General features: G+C 40.0%; 1 protein-coding gene across 1 annotated transcript; it reads left to right on the top strand.

The window, feature by feature from the left end:
• Positions 1-453: 453 nt before the first annotated feature.
• emx3 (empty spiracles homeobox 3) lies at positions 454-25,151 on the top strand. Its single transcript, XM_030739510.1, has 3 exons — positions 454-1,190; positions 15,710-15,894; positions 21,496-25,151. The coding sequence occupies exons 1-3, from the start codon at positions 821-823 to the stop codon at positions 21,661-21,663; spliced, it is 723 nt and encodes a 240-aa protein (XP_030595370.1). The 5' UTR covers positions 454-820; the 3' UTR covers positions 21,664-25,151.
• Positions 25,152-25,579: the final 428 nt, after the last annotated feature.

Raw genomic sequence — 25,579 nt, 5'->3', positions numbered from 1 at the left:
TGAAGAAAAAACAATGATTAAGATGCTCAAAACAACCAAAATGACACAAACCACTGTAAACAACACAACCACAAAGCACTGTGTCTCCATCCACCCACACATGCTGGGGGTCATTTACCCCCCCCCCCCCCCCCCCCCCCCCCACACACACACACACATTACGTCTCTGCCTCACTCCTGCTGATTTTGAATTAGCTCAGATTAATCATCTTTGCTATGACCTCATCACTCTCATCATCATCATCCTCCTCTTCATCACTGTCACTCATTATCATCATCACCTTTAACATTCCTCCTCGTCCTCACCGTCATCCTCTCCATCAACAAAATGGCAGTCAGAGCGGCTGCCTGTGCGCATGCTCAGCACACACCTCTGGCAGAGAGGGCAGGTATCAGTGCTGAGGCTCCTGACTGACAGACGCTCCCGGCTCGGCTCAGACTTCAGCGTGCGGCGGCACGAGGATATACCGATCGATCAGAGCCCCGCTGCCCACCTTTCTGCTCGAACCCCGGCTGTGTCGCGGAGGATCTGCGCTGCCCTCTGCCCTGAGGCTCTCAGGGGAGTTTCAGATTTTTAAGATTTATATCCTGCGAGCGGAGCTTGGAGCGGGCAGAGACACCGCCCCGGGCTCAGGTGAGAGGAAACTTCGGCCACTTCCAGGTGCAGTGTCTGGATTTGCGCGCGACTTTTACGCACAGCGGAGAGTTGTTATTATGGGGGAACTGGGAGTGTGAGCTCCTCGAGTCCGCGGAACTGGACTAACTGGACGTCGATTTGTTGAAATCTTCACCGTCTCACAGTGTTCAGCAGGCGCTTACGATGTTCCAGCACAGCAATAACAAGAAATGCTTCACCATAGAGTCTCTGGTCGGGAAGGAGGGGACCGGCCACAGCAGCGGCGGCTCCGGGGATGAGCCCATCCGGCCCACGGCGCTCCGCTTCCCGGAGCCCATGCACCCGGCTGCTGCCGCCGGAATCTTCGGCTCTTGCTTCCAGGGGAGCAACGGGAGGACTTTGTTCCCGGACATGGTGCTGCAGGAGACCGGGTCACACGCGCAGGGCCCCGGTGGGCTGCCGCTGCACCCGCTGCAGATCCCCCCGCAGAGTTTCTTCAGCCCGCAGCACCGGGACGCGCTCAGCTTCTATCCCTGGGTGCTTCGGAGCCGGTACCTGGGACACCGCTTCCAAGGTGAGCCGGGAGGCAGAGGAGGGCAGAGCAAGGGCAGCGGGTCCCTCAAACTCATTTCTGTCACATTTTAAAGGCTTTTCAGGTTGTTCTGGGGTCGGATTTGAATCTCTTTGTGTTTCTTCCCCTCTGATGTGCACGTGCGCACGCGTGCGCTGTAATAAAAACAGAAAAGTTTCAGTGAACAAATTTTTCTTTTCTTTTTATTATGACAGTGAATTATGTTTAACAACAACAACAGCAACAAAACAACAACAATAACAATAATAATTATAATAATAAACAGTTTGGTTTAATTTACAGGTTGAATTGATTAATAACTCCTCTCCGTGACTGAGATTCAAACTAAGCCCGGAAAGGTTTAAAAATTAATCTGAGTTCATTTTTAGAAATTTTTCAGACGCTGAAGGTTCAACTTTTTAATTCCACTGCAAAAAAAACAAACAAACAAAAAAACCCTTTTACTTTTTCCTCATAAATCACACACACACACACACACACACACACACACACACACACACACACACACACACACACACACACACACACACACACACACACACACACACACACAAATGTTTTTATTCGGACGTGAAACTTTCCTCTCATCTATTATTATTAATAATCCTGTTTTTGTTTCGTTAAGTTTTTGCATCACATCCAAACTGAATAACTGGAGCTGAAGTTTGAATTTCTCGGAAACTTGAAATTCAAACTTTCTCCGTTTTTTTCTGCGTCGGGAAGTTTCCGGTGCACGTTTGTGATCTTCCGGTTTTTCTGCAGCTAAAAACCCCCTATAAAATTAATTTAAATTAAAACTTTCTAGTGTGGGCGCCAGGGTGGCTCAGGGCGTGATCAGGCGACCGTGTAAAGCGCGTGGCAGTGCGGTCGGCGCGGGTTATCGCTCCTCAGTGGGTGTCTTCCCCGTTTCTCCTCCTGCTTTCCTGTCTCTCTCCATTGAAAAAATACCCATGAAAAGGCCAAAAAACATCTTTAAAAGCTTCAGGTGTAACAAACACGAGCAAAATAAAAACGGGAACATGTGACAGTTTTTTTATGTTCAGGTGATTTTGTTGTTGTTGATTGTGGATCCAAACATTTTTATTTATTTATTTATTTATCTTCTTTACTGTTGAAGTGGAACTAAAGTCAAAGTTTTGGGGATAAAAATTCAGAGGCTTGTTAAAAAGAGTGTGACGATCATTTTTCACTCAAAACTGAAAATATTATTAATAATTGGAGCTGCTGTTTGATTGGTGATCAGGAAATGCGCAGCAGCTTCTCAGAATTCTGAAAACAAGTTTGAACCATAAAATTTTTGTCATGAAGAGAGAAATTATTTTAATACAAGATTATTTTTTTAAATGATTCAATGAAGTCATGAAAATGGGTTAGGTGTTTAATAATAACAATAATAACAACAACAACAACAACAATAATAATATTATTATTATTATTATTATAACAATAATAATAATAATAATAATAGTAATAATAATGATATAATGAAAAAGATGGCTATAACAGGACGGAAATAAAATACAAATTAAAAATAACTAAGAAGAATAAAAAGACTTTTTAACCAAATGAAAAAAAGAAAAATATCTAATAAGCAAAATAAACAAATACAAAATAAACGAATTTAATGAAGATACTTGGATAAGTTTATGTAAAAGAAATGAAAAACATATGTGAAACTATACAAAATACATTTTGAATAATTAGCTAAAAATATATAAAAGATACCAAACAGTTAAATAACAAATTCAAATTAAATGAAATTAGTAAACAATCTAAAAAAACAATTAATTTGTCTCACAACAAAAAACAACAATCTTAAAAAGAAAAATAGTAAATTTATGTTAATGCACAGAATAAAAAATACCTTTTTAAATGAAGAAAAGAACAAAACTTTGATAGATATAGATATATATGCATGCAGATCCTCTCTCTCTCTCTCTCTCTCTCACATATATATATATATATATATATATATATATATATATATATATATATATATATATATATATATATATATATATATATATATATATATATGCATATACACACACACACACACACACACACAAAAAACCTATCAGTTAAAAATGCAAGTATGAAACAAAATGATTGATATTGAAATGTAAATAAAATGTTTTGTTAAAAGTGTAAAATAAGAATGAATTCTTTATGAAAAGCACAAAGTCTAATAAATCAATCTGAAAATATATAAACAGGTTTTAAAATAAAACCTTAATGATTTGATGTCTCTGATCGAGCATTTTCTTCAGTTTTTCTGTTTTATGAATCGCTGCTGTTAAAAATTTATTCTCCATGAAGGAAAACCAAAACCGTGAAATAAATACAGCTGCTTGTTGTTTGTAGCTCTCTTTATAATATTTACACATTTTCATTTACATTCATTCTTTATTTTTAAAGGGATTTTTTCTGTAAAAGCTTGGATTTACAGCTGAATTATGAGGGAAAAATTTTAGTTTTTTATTTTATTTCATTTTAGTGTATTAGATCAAAATCTGCAAATAAACATTTACAGATCTGCGATATCTTTTCCTTGATTAAACTAAATGATTAATTTAGTTATCACTTCCATCAGTTTACAAACAAAAATAATCAAAAATAAAATTAATATTTTCAGATATCTGTGGCTTAAAAGAGAAAGTTTACTCACATCCACCCAGATGTGTTTTTAAATATCATTATTTAATTTATTTTTTAATGTTTCATCATATGATTGATTCATTATTGATTGATAAACAAATATTTTCCAGTTTCAGATAAAATTAAACAAAATTATCTTTTTTAACAAATAAATGAAATATGAGAAGATGAAGTTTTCAGTTCAGTTTCACAGACTATTTTTATTGGCAGATTGATATAGACAGTGAACATCTGTGGCAGCAGGGTGGTGTGTGTGTGTGTGTGTGTGTGTGTGTGTGTGTGTGTGTGTGTGTGTGTAAATCGGCTCAAACTGCAGAGCTACCTGTCACTCAGGTGATCTCATTTACCCCCCCCCGCTCCACAATCATCCCCCTTACACACACACACACACACACACACACACACACACACACACACACACACACACACACACACACACACACACACACACACACACACTTCTTTATTTGGGACAGCTGACGGTTTCACTCTCTGACCCAAAGATTTTTGCTTTCAGGCTCTGAAATCTTACATCAGTTTTTCTGCATATCACCAAAAGCCAGCAGAAAATCTTTGTTGTGTTTTTGTTTGTTGTTCTGAGTTTTATTGTGGCTGTTTTGACTCTTTGCTGCAAAGGTGACAGAGTGAACTCTTCCTCCTTTCTGTCCATCTTTGGTGGATTTTAGATCTTTTCACAGTTTCTTTAAAAATTGTTCTCTTGTCTTGTTTTTTGAGAGTCTTTGTGGTAGTTTTGTCTTTTTGTGGTACTTTTCTCTGCGGGGTTGCTTCATGTTTTTCCTTTTGTGATCCTCTGCTGTTGTGTTTCGACTATTTGCCGTGGGTAACGGAAAAAAGATGAAATGATGTTGATGTATTTGGGGGAAAAAAAAGACTTGAAGGAGCACTTTTGTGTCTCCATATTTATTATTTAATAGAATAGAATAGAATAGAATAGAATAGAATAGAATAGAATGCCTTTATTGTCATTATACAGGATGTACAATGAGATTGGAGGGCCACTCCTGTTCAGTCTTAATCCAGCCGGTCATTTCCAGCCTTTTCCCCATGAAGCTCCCCGTAAACCATCTTTTTGGTTTTGGACTTGTTTTAAATTTCCTTGTTTTCCTTTTGCATCCCGCTGCGTTCACGTCAGATTTCTGATGAATTCTCATATAAACAAGCTGAAGTGAGCCACTGAGTTCATCAGTTATTTCCCTCTGTGGTCACCTCAGGCCTTCTGTTTCTGAAGGGCAGCCAATCAGATGAAAGCTGTCTTAAAAGGGGGAGGAGCTAAACAGCTCAGACTGAGGATAAGCCAAGGGGCTACACAAAGGCCCAGAATGAGACACAGAAAGATTATTGTGAGCCTCGAGTCGTGCAGTGAAACAATGAAGGTGAGATGAGCCGAGCGACTTGCCGTCATCATTCAGATGTTTTTCTGCTGCTGCTGTTTCTAAACCCTCAACTCAGAAGGTCATTTAAAGCTGCAGCTGCCACTGGCGTGTCATGCGACTGTTTAACACATTAACCTTCAAACATGTTGTTACCTGCATAACTTTATGATTTATTTTAGTTTCATTATGACTGAAATAGTTTACCCTTTCAGGATTAAATAATTCATTCACTGATTTCAGCACCTTTTGGTCTTATTGTGCTGTCTGTGTTATTGTGGGGTCTGTGTATTACTGTAGGGTCTGTGTGTTACTGTAGGGCAGGGATTCTCAACTCCAGGCCTCGAGGGCCGGTGTCCTGCAGCTTTTAGATGTGTCCCTGATCCAACACACCTGAATCAAATGGCTGAATTACCTCCTCAGTATGCAGTCAAGTTCTCCAGAGTCCTGCTAATGACTTCTATATTTGACTCAGGTGTGTTGAAGCAGAGACACATCTAAAACTGCAGGACACCGGCCCTCGAGGCCTGGAGTTGAGGATCCCTGCTGTAGGGTCTGTACCTTAACTAACAAACTCTACTGTGTGGTTACAAAACTAAAATAGAAATACAGGGTAACATTCAGTTTTAGTCTTTAGTCTGTAGACTAGAATCAGCAGGCTTTGCTGCAGATGTTCATTTAGATTCAGAAGAAGACCATTAGTCTTATATATATTTAAAAGATTAAAACACACAACAGATCAGCTCTGCAAACTGAAACGAATCATAAACTCAAACTAAAATAAAAACTGGCCAATTTTTGTCCTGATTTCCAGCCTTTAGCTGCATGTTTCCTCTGACTCCGGTTCTGACTCCGGTCAACGTGATGATGCAGTTTGGCATGTTTCAGAGTGTGAAACTGATCTCAGACTAAGTCCAGGTGGATGTCCACTGAAGAGGTAGAAACAGCAGAAACAAGGAGAAAGTTTTAGTCTTGAATCCTTGTTCATGCATTAAATGGGGAGGTTACAAAATAACCTCCCCAAAATAACCTCCCCACCGACCCGAGTCATGACCGACTCGGGTCGGTCATGATTTTACCTCCACCTGTTCCACCTGTTTCAGAGCTTCACCCATGCTATGTCTTAAATTTCTTTAGATCTGCAGTTTTAAAATCAGTTTCTAATCTCTGGAAATACAGAATGTAAACCATTCTCAAAGCTTAATGGGGGAGTCAGATTTCCTGACTTTTGAAGCTCGTTCCTTTCGTGACGTTAAAGGACTCGCAGCTCTTTTTTTAATGCAGCTCAGCAATGTATACGGAAAACGAGTTTCATTTGGCTCAGAGAGTCGTAGAAAGTCTCCTCATATGGAAGTTTACGGATCCAAACATCTGAACTGTGATCAGCAGATTTTAAGCAGCTGTTTTTGGGCTCACTGAAAATTTGATTTATGCAGCTTTTTTTCAACTCAGAGAGAAAAAAAGTTCATTACCAATGTAGTACAACAGGGCAGCACTATGGTGCAGTGTTTAGCACTGCCGCCTCGTGTCTGTATGGGTTCTCTCCGGGTTCCTCTCGCAGTACAAACACATGTAGGTAGATTAGCCGACGACTCTAAACTGGCTGTATGAACGTGAAAATGGATGGTCGTTTCTCTGTGTTAACCTGTCATAAACTGGTGACCTGTCCAGGTGCATCCCGCCTCTATCCAGCATCCCATGGTGCTGAGATGGATGGATGTATTTTTAGTTGGTGCACACGTATTTGTTTCTCTGATCAGAAGCTCAAACTGCTTTGATGTCACAAAATTCATAAACTGACTTTAATTAAATTCTGTAAACAGAACGGGTTTCAGCCACACTCAAACACTTTGTTCTACTTGTGTTTTTAATTAAACCTTTTCACGTGTTCAGCACCTCGAGCCACTAGATGCTTATTTCCAGCAGTGAAGCCGATGCCTCCGTGACCTTTGACCTGACTATAAAACTCACCGTTGTTACATTAAAGCATCGTTTGATACTCAACAGAAATATTTGCAAGCCAAGGTGGCCATGCGTCACGCCACCCGACTCCGTGTTTGCATATGAATGTCGCTTTAGAAGCGCTAAGGTGGGATAAAAGGCGTGAGAACGTGATGGCCATTGTCCTCCTCACCTCCACGAAGCTGCCACCATTTTTGCGTAGCGTGCGTCAGCGGCGGGCAGAACTTGGATTTGTTTTTATGTAAAATATTAAGACGAATATTTCCGTGCGATTTTAATAAACTGTCAGAAAACGAGTCACACAAAGAGAAGCGGTGGTGGCGACGCTCTCACTCAGATTTCTTTCACCGCACGCATCTCATAAACAAATGAGCGTCTCGTTCTCGGCCTGCGATTGGTGAAAAGTTGACTCGCCGCAGTAAAATCAGCTGAAGCGGGATGGAAACCTGCTTCGGACCGCAGATCAGATTTAACGGCGTGTTAGCAGGAAAGTGAACTTCATCAGCTTCTAACAGCCTTTAGCTCCATGCGGCTAATTTACGGTCCTGTAATTTTGTCCCGAAAACCAGTCAAGTGTAAAATTGATTATATTAAAAATGTAACTGCGTAGTTTCTGAACCAGCAAACATCTGCTGAAGCGCACTTTGCATTTCATTCTTCACATCCACGATGCTCAGTTAGGCCCACACTGAAAAGTTTTTATTGGATTTTTTTAAGAGAAATCTGATAAAAGAAGACATTTACAGCCAAAATGCTTCAGATTTCATTTAATTTGTGAAGCTGTGCTTGGTTAGCATGAGGCTGAAATACGGCCTTATCCTGGTGGTCTGATGGACCCTGATGTCTGAGTTTACCTTACAGCTGGGAGGATTTCACTTAATGATGAACACAGACAATAAAAAGTCCCTGCTTAAGAATTATGCAAAATTTCAGGTCCCTGCTGTCATTAATCTTCATTAGTGATGAAGCTGTTTAGATGATTTTCTAACTTTTTTTTTATACAAAAAACTTGTTGAGCTTGGCATCACAAAGTTTGGATATAATAACAGAAACTTGCTCTTTCTGAAGAAATTGATTTGGATTTGGCATCATACCTGGGTTTGGATTTTTTTTTCTCATATCTAAGCTGTAATGTGTGTGAAAGCATTCAGCTGGTTTGAACTGTTTGAAAGAAGTTCCTACAAGCCTCCAAAACAGGGATCAGACATCCAGCAATTTCAGGGGCTTTGAGCATCCATTACACTGTGTTACCCAGAGCTGCACTTCTTGAAGGTCTGTGTTCACTGAGCTGCAGTGCCAGATATTTACCCTGAAATATTTCAAGGACTGAGCTCCAGAAGTTTTCTGGAAAATTGAATTTTAAAATAGAAGTAATGCTAGAAACCCTACTCTCTCCACATTCAGCTTTGGTTCTCTTAAAACTGGTTTCCTGGGAACCAGTTTAGCTACATGGGTGAGCAGGTGACTATGCCACATGGCCAGAGTGCATTAGCTGGGGTTTGAGTCCGACCTGTGGCCCTTTGCTGTGAGTCTTCCTGTCTAGCTTCACTGCTCCACTATCCAATAAAAAAGCACAGTATAATAAAAAAAAAAAAAAGGCTTCCTACGGGTGGCGGTCACCACCGGTACTGACTCAGACCTCACAGGGTTTAAACAATCGATGCTTCTCATTTGCCGGCAGCAGATTTCACCTCACATTTGGATCAGAACTTCAAACTGAAACACTTTAAATGTAAAACAGCAGCAGTTCTGACCCAGATGTGGCCCACATTTGCAGTTTTCTTTACACCCTGCGGGTCCTCTTTAAACATGTCAGATGCGGTGACTTCAGGGCCATGGACAAACTCAGTGATGCCGCCACTGAGCTGTAAGTGCCAAAAAAACCCAAAGTAGGTGAGATGTGTCAGCTGCCTGTGTTTGAATGTGTTTCCCCTCTTTTTTATTTTTTTTTTTAAATTCCTGCTTTTTTGTATCTAATCTCTTTTTTTGTATCTAATTTCTTTTTTTTTTTAATCTAATTTGTTTTGGCTCCAGATTTTGTCTGCTTTGCATTTCTGTGAAGTATTTTGATGTTTGTCTGTAAAAGCTGTGTGGAAGCTGCTTCTCACGGATTTTTTTGTACTGAAATGGTGAAATCATTGACCCAAAGATCACCAGACCCCCCAGTTTAAATCCTGCCACATGTTCACGTTGCATTTCTTGTTCTATAGATGATTTTAGTCCCACAAATTCTTCTATAAAGTTATAAAAATAAACGATATCCAGACCCGCTCTTTGCTTAACCCTTTGACATTCATGTGAAAACTAATTAAAGTGAGAAATTTAATGTGATATTCAGATTTCTGTTTAGGGAAATTAGTTCCGATTTTTAACAGATAAACTTCATTTGTATATTTAAAGTTAACATTTCAGAAAACACGCAGAACAAAACATCCTTCAGAGTCCAGCTGGGAAAGTTGGATGCTGCAGGCGGCGCTTTGACTGCAGAGCCAGATGCAAATGTCAAACAGATGAGGTGTTTGTTCAGATTAGCCAGAGCAAACACACAAACACACACACACACACACACACACACACACACACACACACACACACACACACACACACACACACACACACACACACACACACACACACACACACACACACACACACACACAAGGTGTGTTACAACAATAGTGAGCTATGCTGCTGCAGAGTCCTGTCTCTGTTAGGACCAGTGTGGGATTGCTACCCCACATTACACTTTACTTTTTTAAGGAGTAATGGATTACTTTACCTGTTTACTACCTGTTTGGGTGGCGATGAAGATATTTGATGAAGATACTTACTCAGAGTTTCTGTCTGATTTCTCAGACTTTTTATCTGATTTAGTGCTCAGTTCAGATAAAATAATTATAGTGGGTGATTTCAACATCCATGTAGATGCTGAGAATGACAGCCTCAACACTGCATTTAATCTATTGTTAGATTCAATTGGCTTCTCTCAAAATGTAAAGGAGCCCACCCACCACTTTAATCATACTCTGGATCTTGTCCTGACATATGGCATAGAAACTGAAGACTTAACAGTATTCCCTGAAAGCCCCCTCCTGTCTGATCATTTCTTAGTAACATTTACATTTACTTTAATGGATAACACAGCAGTGGGGAATAAGTTTTATTACAGTAGAAGTCTTTCTGAAAGTGCTGTAATTACGTTTTTTTTTTTTGCCACAGCGGCTTTTGTCTACAGTAGAGAGTGACAGGAAATGGGGGAAAGATAGGGGGGAAGATACGCGGGCAAATTGGCGATGGGCCGGGATGCGAACCCACGCCGCCCGCACCGCAACGCGGCGTGCGTATGTAGTCGCCGGCTTCACCACCAAGCCACCCAGGCGCCTGTAATTAAGTTTAAGGATCTAATTCCTTCATATTATGCTCTTCAGTGCCATGTGCACGTGCATGTGTTAATTTTGACAGCAAATTTTGATTTAGTTTTAGTCATAGTCTTTTGACACAAATGTGATTTAGTTTTCGTCATAATTTAGTCATTTGAATAGTTTTAGTTTTAGTCTAGTTTTAGTTGACGAATTATTGTAAGAATATAGTCGACTATATCTACAGTCGAATTAGTTGACTAAAATATAAAGGGTGTAAAATGTAAATGCTTTTATTTCAGTTCCTTTGAATTAGTCATTATACACACACAAAATGAAACATTTATTAAAAGTTATGGAATATTATTAATAATATTAACATTAGCATTTCACCTGCTTTTAGTGTTGCCACCTTTCACAAATGAAAATAAGGGACCCCCACCACGACCAGGGCCCGAGTCATTTTAAGTTTTGTTTTTTTGTAAAGGGGTGATCACGAAAGCAATTAGTCATACATAAAATTAAATTTTTTTTTTTAGAAATTAAGACTTTATTGTGAAAGATTGCTGCATATATAGTGCTGTTTAAGAAGGCTACATTACATGCAAATATATAACAAAGTGCAAAGAAACAACTTGCACACAAGTTATTGCACAATTAACCTAGTAAATGATATACTGTATGATCTACCACATGACAGTAGCACTAACACCTAATCTGATCTGTTTGTGTAGAGTGTGCAATAATGAACTAAATAAGTTGAGAACTTAATGTAACTCTTAAAACTGCAGTAAGTAACTTTTATAAAAATGTTTTTTACTTTTATAAAAATATGTTTTTTACATATTTGTTAAAATTGTCACCATGTTGTGACCCAACAGCAGCACCTTTAAAGTGCATAACTGTTCTTGCTGCAGGGACTCTCTTTGTGAACCCTGGAGATGTTTTTACCTAAAGAGGAAAAACCCACAGGAATGTAACTAATCATGGAGTTGCCTTTTTTTTTTTTGTTTTTTAAAATAAAAATCTGTTGACAAAAACTTGGGACAAACTCTAAGTGACCATAAATTTATAGTAAAACCTTCAAGCTTTTAGCTTGACTTGACTTTTCATTTTTTTCTCTTTCATCTTTCTGGGATATTTCATATTTTAAAAAGACTTTTAAACAGTTTTTCATCAAATCAAAATTATACACTCTTGTCTTGGGACAAATGATTTTGTGGGTGCCCGCATATCATAAATCACTAAATAAAAATCATAACATTTGTGCCAAAATCTCTCAGAGATTAACCCCAGTTAGTAATGAATTTTTACATTTAGTGTGCAATGGAATTTGCACTTTTTTGATGGGACATGACTTTGCCTAAGTCTCAAGAATCAGAGGTTTACTGTTAATTTATTGGCATGATTTGTTCTTTCAATGGCCATATATATGTATATTAATACTACTGTATATTCAATTAATGATCATTCAGACTCAACATCCTAAACAATCAAACCACAGTAGTCTACTAAAGCACAATAGGAAATTGAATCAATAAAAAATTAATGTTCTGTACCATATCAGTCTCCGAAGATGACTGTGGTATGAAGAACTGCGACACTGATGCCTGGCTTTTCTGAGCTCTTATGCTTCTGTAGTTTTGCTCTCCTGATCCATGCTGCCTTATATGACATACTCGCCGACAAATGTTACAGTTTGCCTTAAACTCATCCCCACTGATGCTGTTGAGCCATGGATGTGCGTCTGTAGCTTTGCATACGTTTTTGTTTCTGGGGACGTGGTGGAGTGTCGGGGTAGTAGCGGACATTTTTAAAAGGCGCGGGTGTGTGACGTTCCGTTTCCTAGCGACAGACATCAGCGCCAGCTGGCAACACCGGTCCGTAGCAGGCCCGGGTGTCCTAAGAGGATCCACGACATTTGCTGGCCTTAGTATTTCCTGTATTTTATTCTGTGCTTAATTGTTACATTTAGTGTTGATGTGTGTGTGACAGAGATGAGTATTGAACATATTGGTTCAATACGGGACGCAACATTTAATTGCCAAATAAAGGACGATTCCGTATTTTACGGGACGGGTGGCAACCCTACCTGCTTCCCACACACCTGATCATTAACACCACCTTACTGAGATAATAGAGCGTTTTACAGCAGGACGCTCTGAAAGGTACAGGGCAGTGTTCAGGACTAAGATTATAAAGGCTAATCCACCGCGGTGTGGAGATTTTCTCTAAACACAAACTGGGAAAAACACTTTACCCTGCATGACATTAAAATGCTGACCTTTGCATGGAGATCTGGGTGACTGGTTTGCAGATGCTGTTTAAGATTTGTCATGTTTTTACCCGAGATAGTCGCCCCACATGGTTTACACATCGTTTAGTTTGTCACAACGTCAAAGGATAAATGTGTCCATACATCGGCTCTTCTCTTTCTCCCTGCTGACATTGTTTACATAACTTAGTTCTATCGGAAGGAACGACCAATCACAGGCTAGTTTGTCCTTCCCGGGTTTAGAGCAAATTTGTGCAACCTGCGTTTGATTGGATGTTTTCCTAACTTGTCCCTGCCTTTCACAAAATTAAATAAGTTCTGATTGGATGTCATCCCCGCCAAGCATTTTCGTCTCGTTTTCATTCGCTGACGAAAGTATCAATTAATTTCGTCATCGTTTTTATTCGTTTAGGTAGTTTTTATTTAGTTATCATCTCGTTTCCATCATGAAAAAAGGGTCGTTGACGAAAACTATCATGAAAATATTTCGTCAACAAAATTAACACTGGTGCCAACACAGTACAGAGCAGCTACCTAAACTCTGCTCCCAGTGAGGTCGATTATCTCGTCAATAGTTTTACATCCTCACTGTGTACGACTTTGAAGTGCCTGACTCCGTGGTATAATTCACAAACTCACAGCTTAAAGCAGATAACCCGAAAGCTGGAGAGGGAAAAGTGTCTCACTAAATTAGAAGATGCTCATTTAGCCTGGAAAAAGAGTTTGTTGCTCTATAAAAAAGCCCTCCATAAAGCTAGGACATCTTACTATTCATCATTAATTGAAGAAAATAAGAACAACCCCAGGTTTCTTTTCAGCACTGTAGCCAGGCTGACAAAGAGTCAGAGCTCTGTAGAGCCGAGTATTCCTTTCACTTTAACTAGTAGTGACTTCATGGATTTCTTTACAAATAACATTTTAGACATTAGAGAAAAAATTATTCATAACCATCTCAAAGATTATTCTTCATGTTCGGCTGCTTTCAGCACTGCTGGTATTTGTTTAGACTCTTTGGCTCCAGTTGATCTTTCAGAGTTAACTTCAATAGTTACTTCCTCCAAACCAGCAACATGTTTGTTAGATCCCATTCCTACTAGACTGTTCAAAGAAGTCTTTCCAATTATTGATGCTTCAATCTTAAAAATGATCAATCTGTCTTTATTAGTTGGCTATGTACCACAGACCTTCAAGGTGGCTGTAATTAAACCTCTACTTAAAAAGCCATCACTGACCCAGCTGTCTTAGCTAATTATAGGCCAATCTCCAACCTTCCTTTTCTCTCAAAGATTCTTGAAAGAGTAGTTGTAAAACAGCTAACTGATCATCTGCAGAGGAACGGTTTATTTGAAGAGTTTCAGTCAGATTTCAGAATTCATCACAGTACAGAAACAGCATTAGTGAAGGTTACCAATGATCTTCTTACAGCCTCTGACAGTGGACTCATCTCTGTACTTGTCCTGTTGGACCTCAGTGCAGCTTTGATACTGTTGACCATAACATTTTATTACAGAGATTAGAGCTTGCTATAGGTATTAAAGGTACTGCACTGCAGTGGTTTGAATCATATTTAACTAATTGACTCCAGTTTGTTCATGTAAATCGGGAGTCTTCTTCAGACAGTAAGGTTAATTATGGAGTTCCACAGGGTTCTGTGCTAGGACCAATTTTATTTGCATTATACATACTTCCCTTAGGCTTAAAACTTTCCTTTATGATCAAGCTTATAGTTAGAGTTGGATCAGGTGACCCTGAACCACCCCTTAGTTATACTGCTATAGGCCTAGGCTGCTGGGGTTTCCCATCTTTCTTTTCATGCACTTCTTTTTACTGTGTTTATACCCCACTCTGCTTTTAATCATTAGTTATTATTAATTTTTGTCTCTCTTCCACAGCATGTCTTTTGTCCTGTCTCTCTCCCCTCAGCCCCAACCGGTCACAGCAGATGACTGCCCCTCCCTGAGCCTGGTTCTGCTGGAGGTTTCTTCCTGCTAAAAGGGAGTTTTTCCTTCCTACTGTCGCCAAATGCTTGCTCATATAGGGTCATTTTGACTGTTGGGCTTTCTCTGTAATTATTGTAGGGTCTTTACCCACAATACATAGTGCCTTGAGGCGACTGTTTGTTGTGATTTGGCGCTACATAAATAAAATTGAATTGAATCGCCTGGTTTGTCCTGGATTTTTCCTTCAGGCTAAAAAAGGTCCAGCTGAAAGCCCGCTGGCTTTACCCAGGGCTGGAAAAACTCCTGTACATTTCTCAGGTATTTTAATAAGGGAACAAAAGTCTGTGTGTTTGTGTGTTTTCAGGTTTTATTTATTTGTATTTATTCTTCCTTAAGTTCTTCATGTTTTCACCTTTAACCTCCAGCAGTTTTTCCTTCACTGATGCATTTAAAGTCTTATAGAGTTAAAGGTGAAAGGTTAGAGTTTAAATGGACCCATTCTGATTATTTTTAATCTTGGACTCTTCTATATCAGCTTTTCATGATTCACAGTTCAAAATAATCCCTCTTCAACTCATACTGAGCTGTGATGCAGCCTCTCAGTTCATCCTGTCTGAAACAAGATATTTTAGCTCCTCCCCTTTATGCCAGCTTACTTTTGACTGGCTGTCCCTCTCCATCAGAAGGTCTGAACAGCAGGTGAGGGGTGGTCGTGTGTCTGAGATGACAATATTAGGTATATCCCTCTTCTATGATATCACATGTTTCCAAGAGTAGAAAAACTGTGATAAACTGAGTGTTAAGAGCCAGCTGAGCTCTGGGCTCACAGGGATTACTGTTAATGCACTGAGCTCCTTATTACAAACTCATGTTCAGCTGTGTGTGTGTGTGTGTGTGTGTGTGTGTGTGTCTTTAGGGGAGGACAGCAGTCCGGAGAACCTGCTGCTTCACGGTCCATTCTCCAGGAAACCCAAACGGATCCGGACGGCGTTCTCGCCCTCTCAGCTGCTCCGCCTGGAGCGAGCCTTCGAGAAGAACCACTACGTGGTCGGAGCTGAGAGGAAGCAGCTAGCCAGTGGGCTGTGCCTGACCGAGACGCAGGTAGGCATCACGGGAAACTGAGGAGGAGGAGGGCATGATGGGAGGATGAGGCAGATTGAGCAAAAAACGATAACTTCACAAGTAGAAGATTACCCCTGCCGCCTTTGTTTGTATTGTTGCTAATACAAACAAAGGCGGCAGAATTTGAAGTAGTTTTAACGATAAAAGACAATTTATGAAAGTTTGACCTTATTTGACCTTGAAGAACAGGTCAGAGGTCCAAAGTAACCTGATATTTATGATCCCATATATCATTTCTTATATACCTATATGCTGTCATCACAAACAATTGCAGCATTCACAAAAAACAAGAGATTTAAATAGCTCCATATATCATTACCATCACTTTGACCTTCAATCTATTGACCTTGAAGAAGAGGTCAGAGGTCAAATGTGACATGATATTTTAAATCTTTATTCAGTACTTTCTGTATGTTGACAGTACATACCTGGAAGAATCATAGTTTCTAAGTCATCAGGCTTTTAGTCCATTTTGGACCAATGATTCACAAGGCTGACCTTAAAGATGGCCATCCTGGGGATGAATGAGCGAGAGAATTATTATCATCTGATGAATGTACCAAGAAATGCCTTTTAATGAATATATTTCTGTCTGGACCTGTGAGTGAATTAGCAAAATACGCTGTTTGAAGCTCAGTTAATGGGGAAAAAATAAAGAAGTGACCACAAATGGTACCAAAAAGACTCCATCTTTGAATGAACAAATGAATAAAAGAAACCTTTCCAGAAAAGGTCCTTGAAGATAAACAAAGGTTTCCTTCAGGCCATGTGGATGGCTATATGAGTGAGTTAGAGGAAAATAAAAATAAAAAATATGATTCTAGACAAAACCACCAAATGAGTGAAAACATACCAAAATACACGAACAGTAGAAGAAAATATGAATGAATGAGTGATGAAATTCTTTGTGTAGTTTTTTTTTCTTGTGTAAAACATCTGTTAGAAAAAATAAAACACTCACAGTGTGTGTTTGGGATTTGAAACTGTAACCCTACCTGTGCTGGTGCTTTGCTCGCTGAGCTACTGACTGATCAGCGTTCCTGCCTCCTCGCCGTCCGTCAGGGTGATACGTCAGTCTGCTGGCGGGTATCCAAAACAAAGGAATGATGGGGGGAGGAGTGAGTCGACGGTTAGTCAGCTCCCCTCGCCTTTTCTCAGGGCTGATCGACAGTGTTTGTCATCAGGTCGCTGCGGTGATACGCACCCTGACGCCAGTGATTCACACACCTTTATTTATGAGCTAATTTCACAACAGAGGACAGGAAGAGAGAGAGTGAGTGATCCATCAATCAGCTGGGAATCAGCCAGAAGCGGTCACACATAAATCACAGCTTTTTGCACCAGTGCGCTTTTATTGACAATAATGATGAAGATGTGCTTTACTGTAGGACATCTCAGGGTTTTCATACAAATCAGCATCAATAAACAGTTGTCGCCTCAACATCACTGCTGGAGGGGCCCGACGAGGGGCAAAATACATTCTGTTTTACTGCTGATTCTAAAAATGGGTAGTTTGGAATATTTGGAGACAATTTTTTACCAAGCAGCAAAACCTGTTGCTGAAAAATGGAGCCAAAAGCTGTAGTTGCTCTGACATCCAGCAGAGGCAGCAGTGAGTAAATCCCCATAGACTCCCATGTTAAAACTTTCCAGCACAAATAAACATGTTTACAGCCTGACAAAGAAACTGCTTTGGTCTCTAAAGCTAATTTCCCCCTTCATAACAGCTGTACCGGGGAGGATGTGTTAATTATGCTAATAAATTAGCATTATTAGGGGTGTGGTCTCTTTGACTGAGAGATGGATGGTGACACAGGCAACTGCAGCTGCTGGCTGTCTGCTAGGCTTCACCTCAGCAAACTGGAGTCCCTGAACTGGACCTCTGGACTGTGTTTGTGCTGTTGGGTGCATTTTGGAGCCTTTTTAATGCAATTATCTGACCAATAATATGGTTGCTGTGGCTTAATTGAAATAACAGACCATCCAAGAAGGAGGAGCTCCAGTTTGGGTGAGATTCTGGGATTTTATTTGGATGTTACTGAGACCTGATTAGCAGGTATCTGTGTCATGCTCCCTTATGCAGTGACGCAGCATTTAAAATAAGATAGTTAGCATTAGCTGCTAACTCTCCAGCCTCTTGTGGTTACAGTGGAGTGATATCACTGTGGCTATGTCCGTCTTTTATATACAACCTGGGCATGTTGGTATAACATTTGAGGTCCAGCCTCGGAGCAGTTGGAGTAATATCTTTGTATAGATGATCCACACTGGTCACAGTGGCAGCAGACTAAGCAGTAGATCCAGACCATGGACAGTTTAAAGATGGACAGCCACTGGTTTGTAAAGTCCTCTTATGAAACCTTGAGCTGAACATTTTCGCTGTCACCATCGTGGTGTTTTGATTACATCGTGGTGTAATGAGTGAGGGGTGGATCTGACTGTGAGGGCATCCTCATTTCCAACTGTTGGAATAATTTATAAAACTAACTTCATGTTTTACTTAATACAATTTCAAACTAGCAACCAAGCCTATAAACTAAAAAGGAAATTGTTCACTGAAGTCAAGAGAGCAGAAGGCCTTTTTTTAAAGACTTCTACATAATTGGAAACAATAAAAGTTGCCCTCTGGTGGTCATTACAAAGAATGCTGATTTATGGTACTTCCACATTACCTTTTGGGACCCAAAAACTTGTGTCTCTAGCTCCAGATATTCTTTTGCCCAGCAGTGTTTCCTGGTTCCTCTTGGTGAAGACTGAGATAAAGTATTCCTGGGCTAGATGACACCCGTAGAGACATAATCTAGTTTAGGCGTACGCCAGGGTCTCCCCTCAGCTCGGTGTGGGAGGAGAAGACTCCCGAAGGCAGGATCTGATCAGCAGAAGAGTTTGATCTTCCAGAGGGAGCTTATTAACAGAGATATCAGAAAGAGCTGACAAAAGCTGAGCCCACACTGGAGAAGCTGATTTTGGTTAGCATCCAAGACCTCATTCTTCGAGTCACTCAGAGAAGTTCAGGATAGAAGATAGATCAACCGGTAAATGGACAGCTTTGCTCTCTTGACCACAACATCTGCACCAGTTTGCCAGCACATCCCAAGGTACTTCAAGTTCCTCATTGGAGGTTAGAACTCTCTCCCAGAACAGCTTAGCCATCGAGCTTTAAAGAAGTCTTTAAACTTTGGACCAAAGCAGATTTATTGTTTCCAGTCCTGAGAGGAGCCTCATAATCATTTTTCTTTGTTTTATTTGGAGAGTAGTGAGCTCCTGACTTTCATATGATTTGAGAACAGCTACAAGTGTGACCTGCAGTGTTAGAACCCAGAAGGAAAATCATCTCCTCTCACATTTCTCTCCATCTTTAACTGCCTTCTCATTGAGATCTCGAGGATGTGATATTAAAGTGTCACCTGAGGCCTTTGGGAATGATGTGTATCTATCATGTCAATCTGGATCCTGTCATCTAGATTTAGTGTCAATTCATGCTGTCTGATTGTGCAATACGAGCTTGCAGCCAGCTCAACGAGTTTTAACAGTTCTGTGTGTCACAGCCATGTTTTACCAGCATAGAGTCATTAAATCACTGTGAGGCTGTTACACGTGTATTATCAGCATCGACGCTGCTGTGGTAGGAGCGGCTTGAAGATTTCCAAAGAGTTGGCAGGTATTGAAGTAATACACTGGTGTACTCTTCATGTGTGCAGAATACACATCTTTTCACTTTGTTGTGCTATACTAAAGCATTCAGATACTTCATTAAATCATCTTCTTGGGAATCATTTGAACTTCCATCTTCAGTCTCTCTCCAAATGTTCTGCTGCATTTCAGTCTGGATTCCCATGTTTCCTGATTTTTCTGCCTCACTGAGGAGGTCTCTTTTCTTTAAGGATCTCTCTCTACTCTTGGCATTCATCCTCATCTTAGATCTGACCAGTCTGTAGAGCAACCCCACGGCATGATGATAACTCCACCGTGCTTCACTGTAGGGATGCTGTTAACAGCAAGGTTATTATAGTTTAGTAAAACTAAAACTGTATGAAAAAATGCTTTTCATAGCAACTGTGGTGTATTTCATACATTTGGAAGCAAATGTTTTGAATTTGTTCTGGGTTATTGATTTAAAATAAAGGAAACTACTTTTATTCACAGTGGAAATCTCTTCCGCTCAGATTGATGGTACCACAGGTTTCTCTTCCTCCAAACAGGGTTATTATAGTTTTGGATTTTACATTATAGTTTAGTTTTATTTTATTTTAATTTTTTTCTCTAATTCAGTTCATTATAGTTAGTTTTCAGAGTGGTTTTTATTTTTCATTTTTTTTAGTTTTTATTTTTGTTTAGTTTTAATTTAGTTTTTGTTAGTCTGAGTTTTTCATACTTTGTCAGGTGCAAGAGTAACTACTGTGTAATAAAAACTCGACAAAAGATACCATTTAAAAAGTTGCATTCAGCAACCAACTGTTCACAAGTTAGCAGCATTGCATACTAAATGTGTGTAATATTAAGGACACACATGAACATCAACAGGGAGAAACAAAGAAAAACATGAACTCCAAACTCAATGAATTCTACAATAAACTACAATAAATTTCTGCATCAGTGCAGCAGATTAACAACACATACATAGTTTGGTTAGATGCTCGCTAATTAGACTTCAGCGGTGGGTCTTTGTAGGGCCTCTGTACACAACCTCTGCATTTATGTCCACATTCATGCTTGTATAGCTGGTTGGTTGGTTGTGGTTGTGTGCTGGTGTTTTATATGCGGTGCCAGCTGGGACATTTTCCCCTCTTTGGGCTTCTGTAGTCGCCTTGTGTGCGCTTCTCAGGTGGACTTTGATGTTGGTGGTTTTTTCCACTTGAGATGTGCTCCACACATTTTTTCATCATCCACAACAACAGACTTGCTTCTGTCTGTGCTACTGTACTCAAAGAAACTTGACATGGGACTCTGCTGCTTTCTTGGCATACCGCTGCCATTAGTTTTTGGACCAGTGCACGCAGTTGCGGCGCTCCCAGCTTAAACTGCGAGAGCAGAAAAAAATGATTTCATATAAATCCACAAGGCTTTTAAATAAAATTATGAAAATGAAGTCATTTTATCTATAATTTCAGTTCATTTTAGTTAGTTTTGTAAACCCAGAACATTTTTTCCTTTTAATTATTGTTTTTATTTTAGATGTTAGATGTTAGATTCAACTCATTGTCATTGTGTGCACAAGGCACACAACGAAATGTTCGTTCCAGATCACTCATCCAGAGACGAGCATCTGTGGTCATGCAGCCAGAGACTGGCGCTACCGTTAGGCAATGTGGTTTGTGTCTTGCCCAAGGACACAACGTGGCGCAGGGACAGGGGCTCAAACCTGCAACCTTCCGGCTGCAAGGCGGGTGGGTAGGTCGCAACCTTCCGGCTGTGACCTACCCACTCCGCCACTGCCACTGCAGTTAACAAAAATGTTTTCAGTTAACAAAAATGCTTTTTCAATTTCAGTTTTCGTTATTTCATTCATTTTTGTTAATGATAATAACCTTGGTCTAAACATGCTGAAGAAGACTAATTATATACCCGTGGTCTGTGTAGGTGAAGGTGTGGTTTCAGAACCGCAGGACGAAGCACAAGCGTCAGAAATTGGAGGAAGAGTCTCCTGAAGCTCAGCAGAAGAGGAAGGGCAGCCAACACGTGAGCCGCTGGAGAGCTGCGACGCAGCAGGCCGGAGGAGAGGATGTGGACGTCATCAGTGAGGACTAGAAGGCACCGATCGCATTGTTACGAAGCTGTCGATACACACATCACCACACTGACAAAAACACACACACACACACACACACACACACACACACACACACACACACACACACACACACACACACACACACACACACACACACACACAGTCATGACATCAGAACAGTTTGAGCACATCTGTAGGGACTTTAAGGTGTGTTCAGGCACCTCAGAGGAGGTTTGAGAGGAACTCAAGTTCAATTCTTTACATGAGACAAGTTTATCATTGGGACAATCAAATCTACCTTTCAAATTATTTTCCAGAAGGTAAATGTGATTTGCAGGCATGTGGATCAAGTGAGCCACGTCCAGGTAAAACAAGCTAAGCTGAAGCACAGAAGCTTTCCGTAGGACATTAAAACTAAATTAAAGCAGCTCCAACTTTCAGTCCACATGAAACACACAGTGTGCTGTTATGTCTGAGAGTCCGGACAGTGAACGCACCATGGGGCCCATCTCAGCTCTCAGCACCTTTGAGCTAAAGCAACAAAAGCTGTAGTCAAGGTTACTTTTCCTTTAAATGAACTTTAACTGTCTGATACAATAACACGATTACTAGAGGACAGTCCCTCGATCTTATTTTGAAAGTTCACTCTCTACTAACCAGCTCACCCCAACTATTCCTGTCTGACTCGCTGGTGTGGTCGCCTTCTATATCATTCAGTCTAGATGGACTCCAGCTCCACTGTCTTTCTGCTCTGCAAGCTCACCAAGGCTGCAGAGCAGACTTTACCTCCCCTTGTTGTTTCTCAGTTTTTGCATCCTCAATTCCTCTCTTCACGTCAGTGAAGGAGATAAGGAAGAGAAACAAGGAGAGAGGCGATGACAATTAAATATGATGCTTGGCACAGCTGCATCAAACTTTTTTTACAGTCTGCATTTTATGACCTGAGGTCTGTAACTCACCATCATAATGTTCACATATAAAAACTTTATTTAAATGATGTACTTCTTGTATTGGTGGTATAAACATGCATCAATGACCACGAAAAATAAAGAAATCATAATAAACAGAAGCCCAAATTTTCTAAATAAAAGTGGATTTAATTACTGTTTTCACCCCAGAGTACAGCTCAGATTAGATTATTTCACTTTGCATACCTGAGAAAAGACTTAATTTGATAATAAACCTCTTTTGGAGCAGAGTTTCTTCAGGTTATAGACACCCAAAAATATTTAGTCTGAGATTCAGTTCAATCCAATTTTATTTATATAGTGTCAAATCGCAACAAACTATCACCTCAAGGCACTTTATATTGTAAGGTAGAGACCCTACAATAATTACAATTGAGATGTTGATATCCCTGTTAAAGAGGCTTTTTCTAGAGCAAACTCAGACCTGCTGTTAACCACAACCTTGGAACAGCACATACACACTCTACATGCACATAACACACTCACACAGAAAGTGACAGCTTACCTTTCTGATGGACGTCTCTGGATGGCGCCCGGACATTTTTCCTGCCAGTTGGACTTTGATGCTTTTGAGAGGCAAAAATGTGGTCACAGCTGCTGACTGAACACTCGATGGTGCCAAACCAAGCAGGCATCCTGAAACAAAAAAAGAGACTAAAGAGAGAGGAGACGCTGCTGGGACGAAGGCTCCTGAGCGTCTGTCTGCAACAGAAGGCAGAAGGCAGCCACCGACCTGAACGAGGGGAAAACGGAAAGACGAGGTTCATCCGGCAGGGAAGAAGATGGGAAGCAGAGACAGGAGGGAGTTTATGATGACGAGGGCAGAGGTACAGAGTTAAAGGAGTTGGTGCCAGTCTGTGAGGCTTTAATTCAACTTTGAGAGCCAAAAAAAAAACCCAGAAAGCTTATTTCTGACACATTTAAACCCCAAACAGATCTTTAAAAAATTTTATTTTACACCTTTCAGGATCTTAAAAAACTCATTTTAATGGTATCATTTCTTTGAAGCATCTATCTGAGATAAGTCCCAACCAGTCTGCTGCATGAAAAACTCATTTATTTCATGAACTTTTGGCTCCATTGTTCTTTTTCATGCAGCAGATTGCTGTTTATCCATTAGAGGGTTCTGGAAACCTCTTCAGATCTGACTATCAGAAAATGATTCTCTCAAGTCTTTGTGCTCTGGAGACAAAAAAAAAAAATTATCATCAGGTTTGTAAGAGTCGCCTGGTTTTTATCTTTAACCTGAGGCTGAGGAACAAAGTGAAGCTGCAGAGAGGCGTTCAGGTATTTGCAGGCACTGATCAAGGCACTGATCAGATCAAGTTTAAAAGACATGCACAGACTGGCAGATGGGACATAATCACAGACTGAGGTTAATTTCCTGCCGGACGAACTCCTCTTTTTACAGAAACCTGCCTGAATGAAAACTAAGAGTTTATATGTCTAAAAATATATTTTTTAATGTCAACAAATCTCCAAGTTTACTGTAAACCTTTAAAATCACGCCACAAATGCACAGCTTCAGTTTTAGGACACATTAATGAGCAGGAGGTCATGCGCTCTGATTGGTAAGCCTCATTTTCAGGTTTTATTCCTGCTCTGCTGCAAAGAATTTAAAAGTCAACTGAAGAATTCAAACCTAAATTATTTCAGAAAATCGTCTTTATAACATATCTGGGTTTCAAGAATCTACAATAACTACAGGAAGAAGTGCGTTATGTGTTTTTTTTAAAAATATAAAAGCAAAAATACTCAAAAAGGCAGAAATGGTGAATTTGTTTGGGAGTATTTTCAGTGGCGGATTAATCCACATTTTATAAGCATTTGTGGCAGCAGGAATCAAAATAGAGGTCATAAGCAGGTTTGATGTTTGAGCTCATTTTATTTTTTTTTTGCCACAGCGGCTTTTCTCGGCAGTGGAGAGAGACAGGAAGTGGGGGAAAGACACAAGGGAAGACACGCAGGCAGATTGGCGACAGGCCAGGACTCGAACCCGCGCCGCAGCGCGGCATATGTATGTGGTCACAGGCTTCAACGCTAAGCCACCCAGGCGCCCCAAAGTTATCACATTTTAAAGAGATTTGTTGACAATAAGAAAAATAAAGTTTGATTCAACATCCTGCAGGAATATTTTAGTCATTTTTCAGTGCGGCAGACGCAGGAAGCAGCTGATCCCGGAGCAATGTGTTTCACTTTTCGTTCGGCTGGTAGTTTTTGTCTTTGTGGGGAAAAATGTAGGTATTTATGTAAAAATGGATTTGAAAGTATTCTATGCATCTGATATGTATATAATGACGATAATAATAATAACGTGTGGACTGTTTGTTTGTTTCTCTCTCACTGCATCAGTTCATCTGTTTGTTTCTTCTTCCTGGACAGAGTTACCTCATCATCTCCTTATGTAGCACTTCTTCTTCTTCTTAGATATATTTTTTCATCAGTTTAGGATCAAATGCACTAACTGTACATCTCGGTTCCTCTGAAAAGGGGAAGGAAAAAAATGACAGAAGCTTTGTACTTCCTGTGTTCAGATTCGGAAAAAACTATAAATAAAAATGAACTAAATATAAAATGTTTCTTCATGTGTTGAGAATCTGCTGAAGTGGAGTTTTTATGAAATATTTACTTAATTTGAGCAATTTGAAAAATGGGTCCTGGAACAGTAATCAGATACAGTGCTGTGTTGCAGACTGATACACATCACCACACTGAGAACAGGAGAAGTAGCTGTGAGATATGTTGTGTGTATAAATAAATCAAAGATAAATGTGGGAGCGACACTATTAAAATCAGCCCATTTTGTGGTTCCCTGCGATACTCAGGTCCTGGTCTGCTACATAAATGTCATATTAGTCCACTGTTAGGTGGTTGCCTGGCAACATGATGACATCATAAAGTGTAATATAGATGAGAACCTTCAGGGGTCAGGTTTGGTTCCTCAGCCCTTGATCATGTGAGAGGA

Source organism: Archocentrus centrarchus, chromosome 10 (assembly GCF_007364275.1).
Source record: "Archocentrus centrarchus isolate MPI-CPG fArcCen1 chromosome 10, fArcCen1, whole genome shotgun sequence".
Classification (NCBI taxonomy): domain Eukaryota; kingdom Metazoa; phylum Chordata; class Actinopteri; order Cichliformes; family Cichlidae; genus Archocentrus; species Archocentrus centrarchus.
Note: the sequence above shows the minus strand (reverse complement) of the source record. Positions and strands in the feature narration are given on the sequence as shown.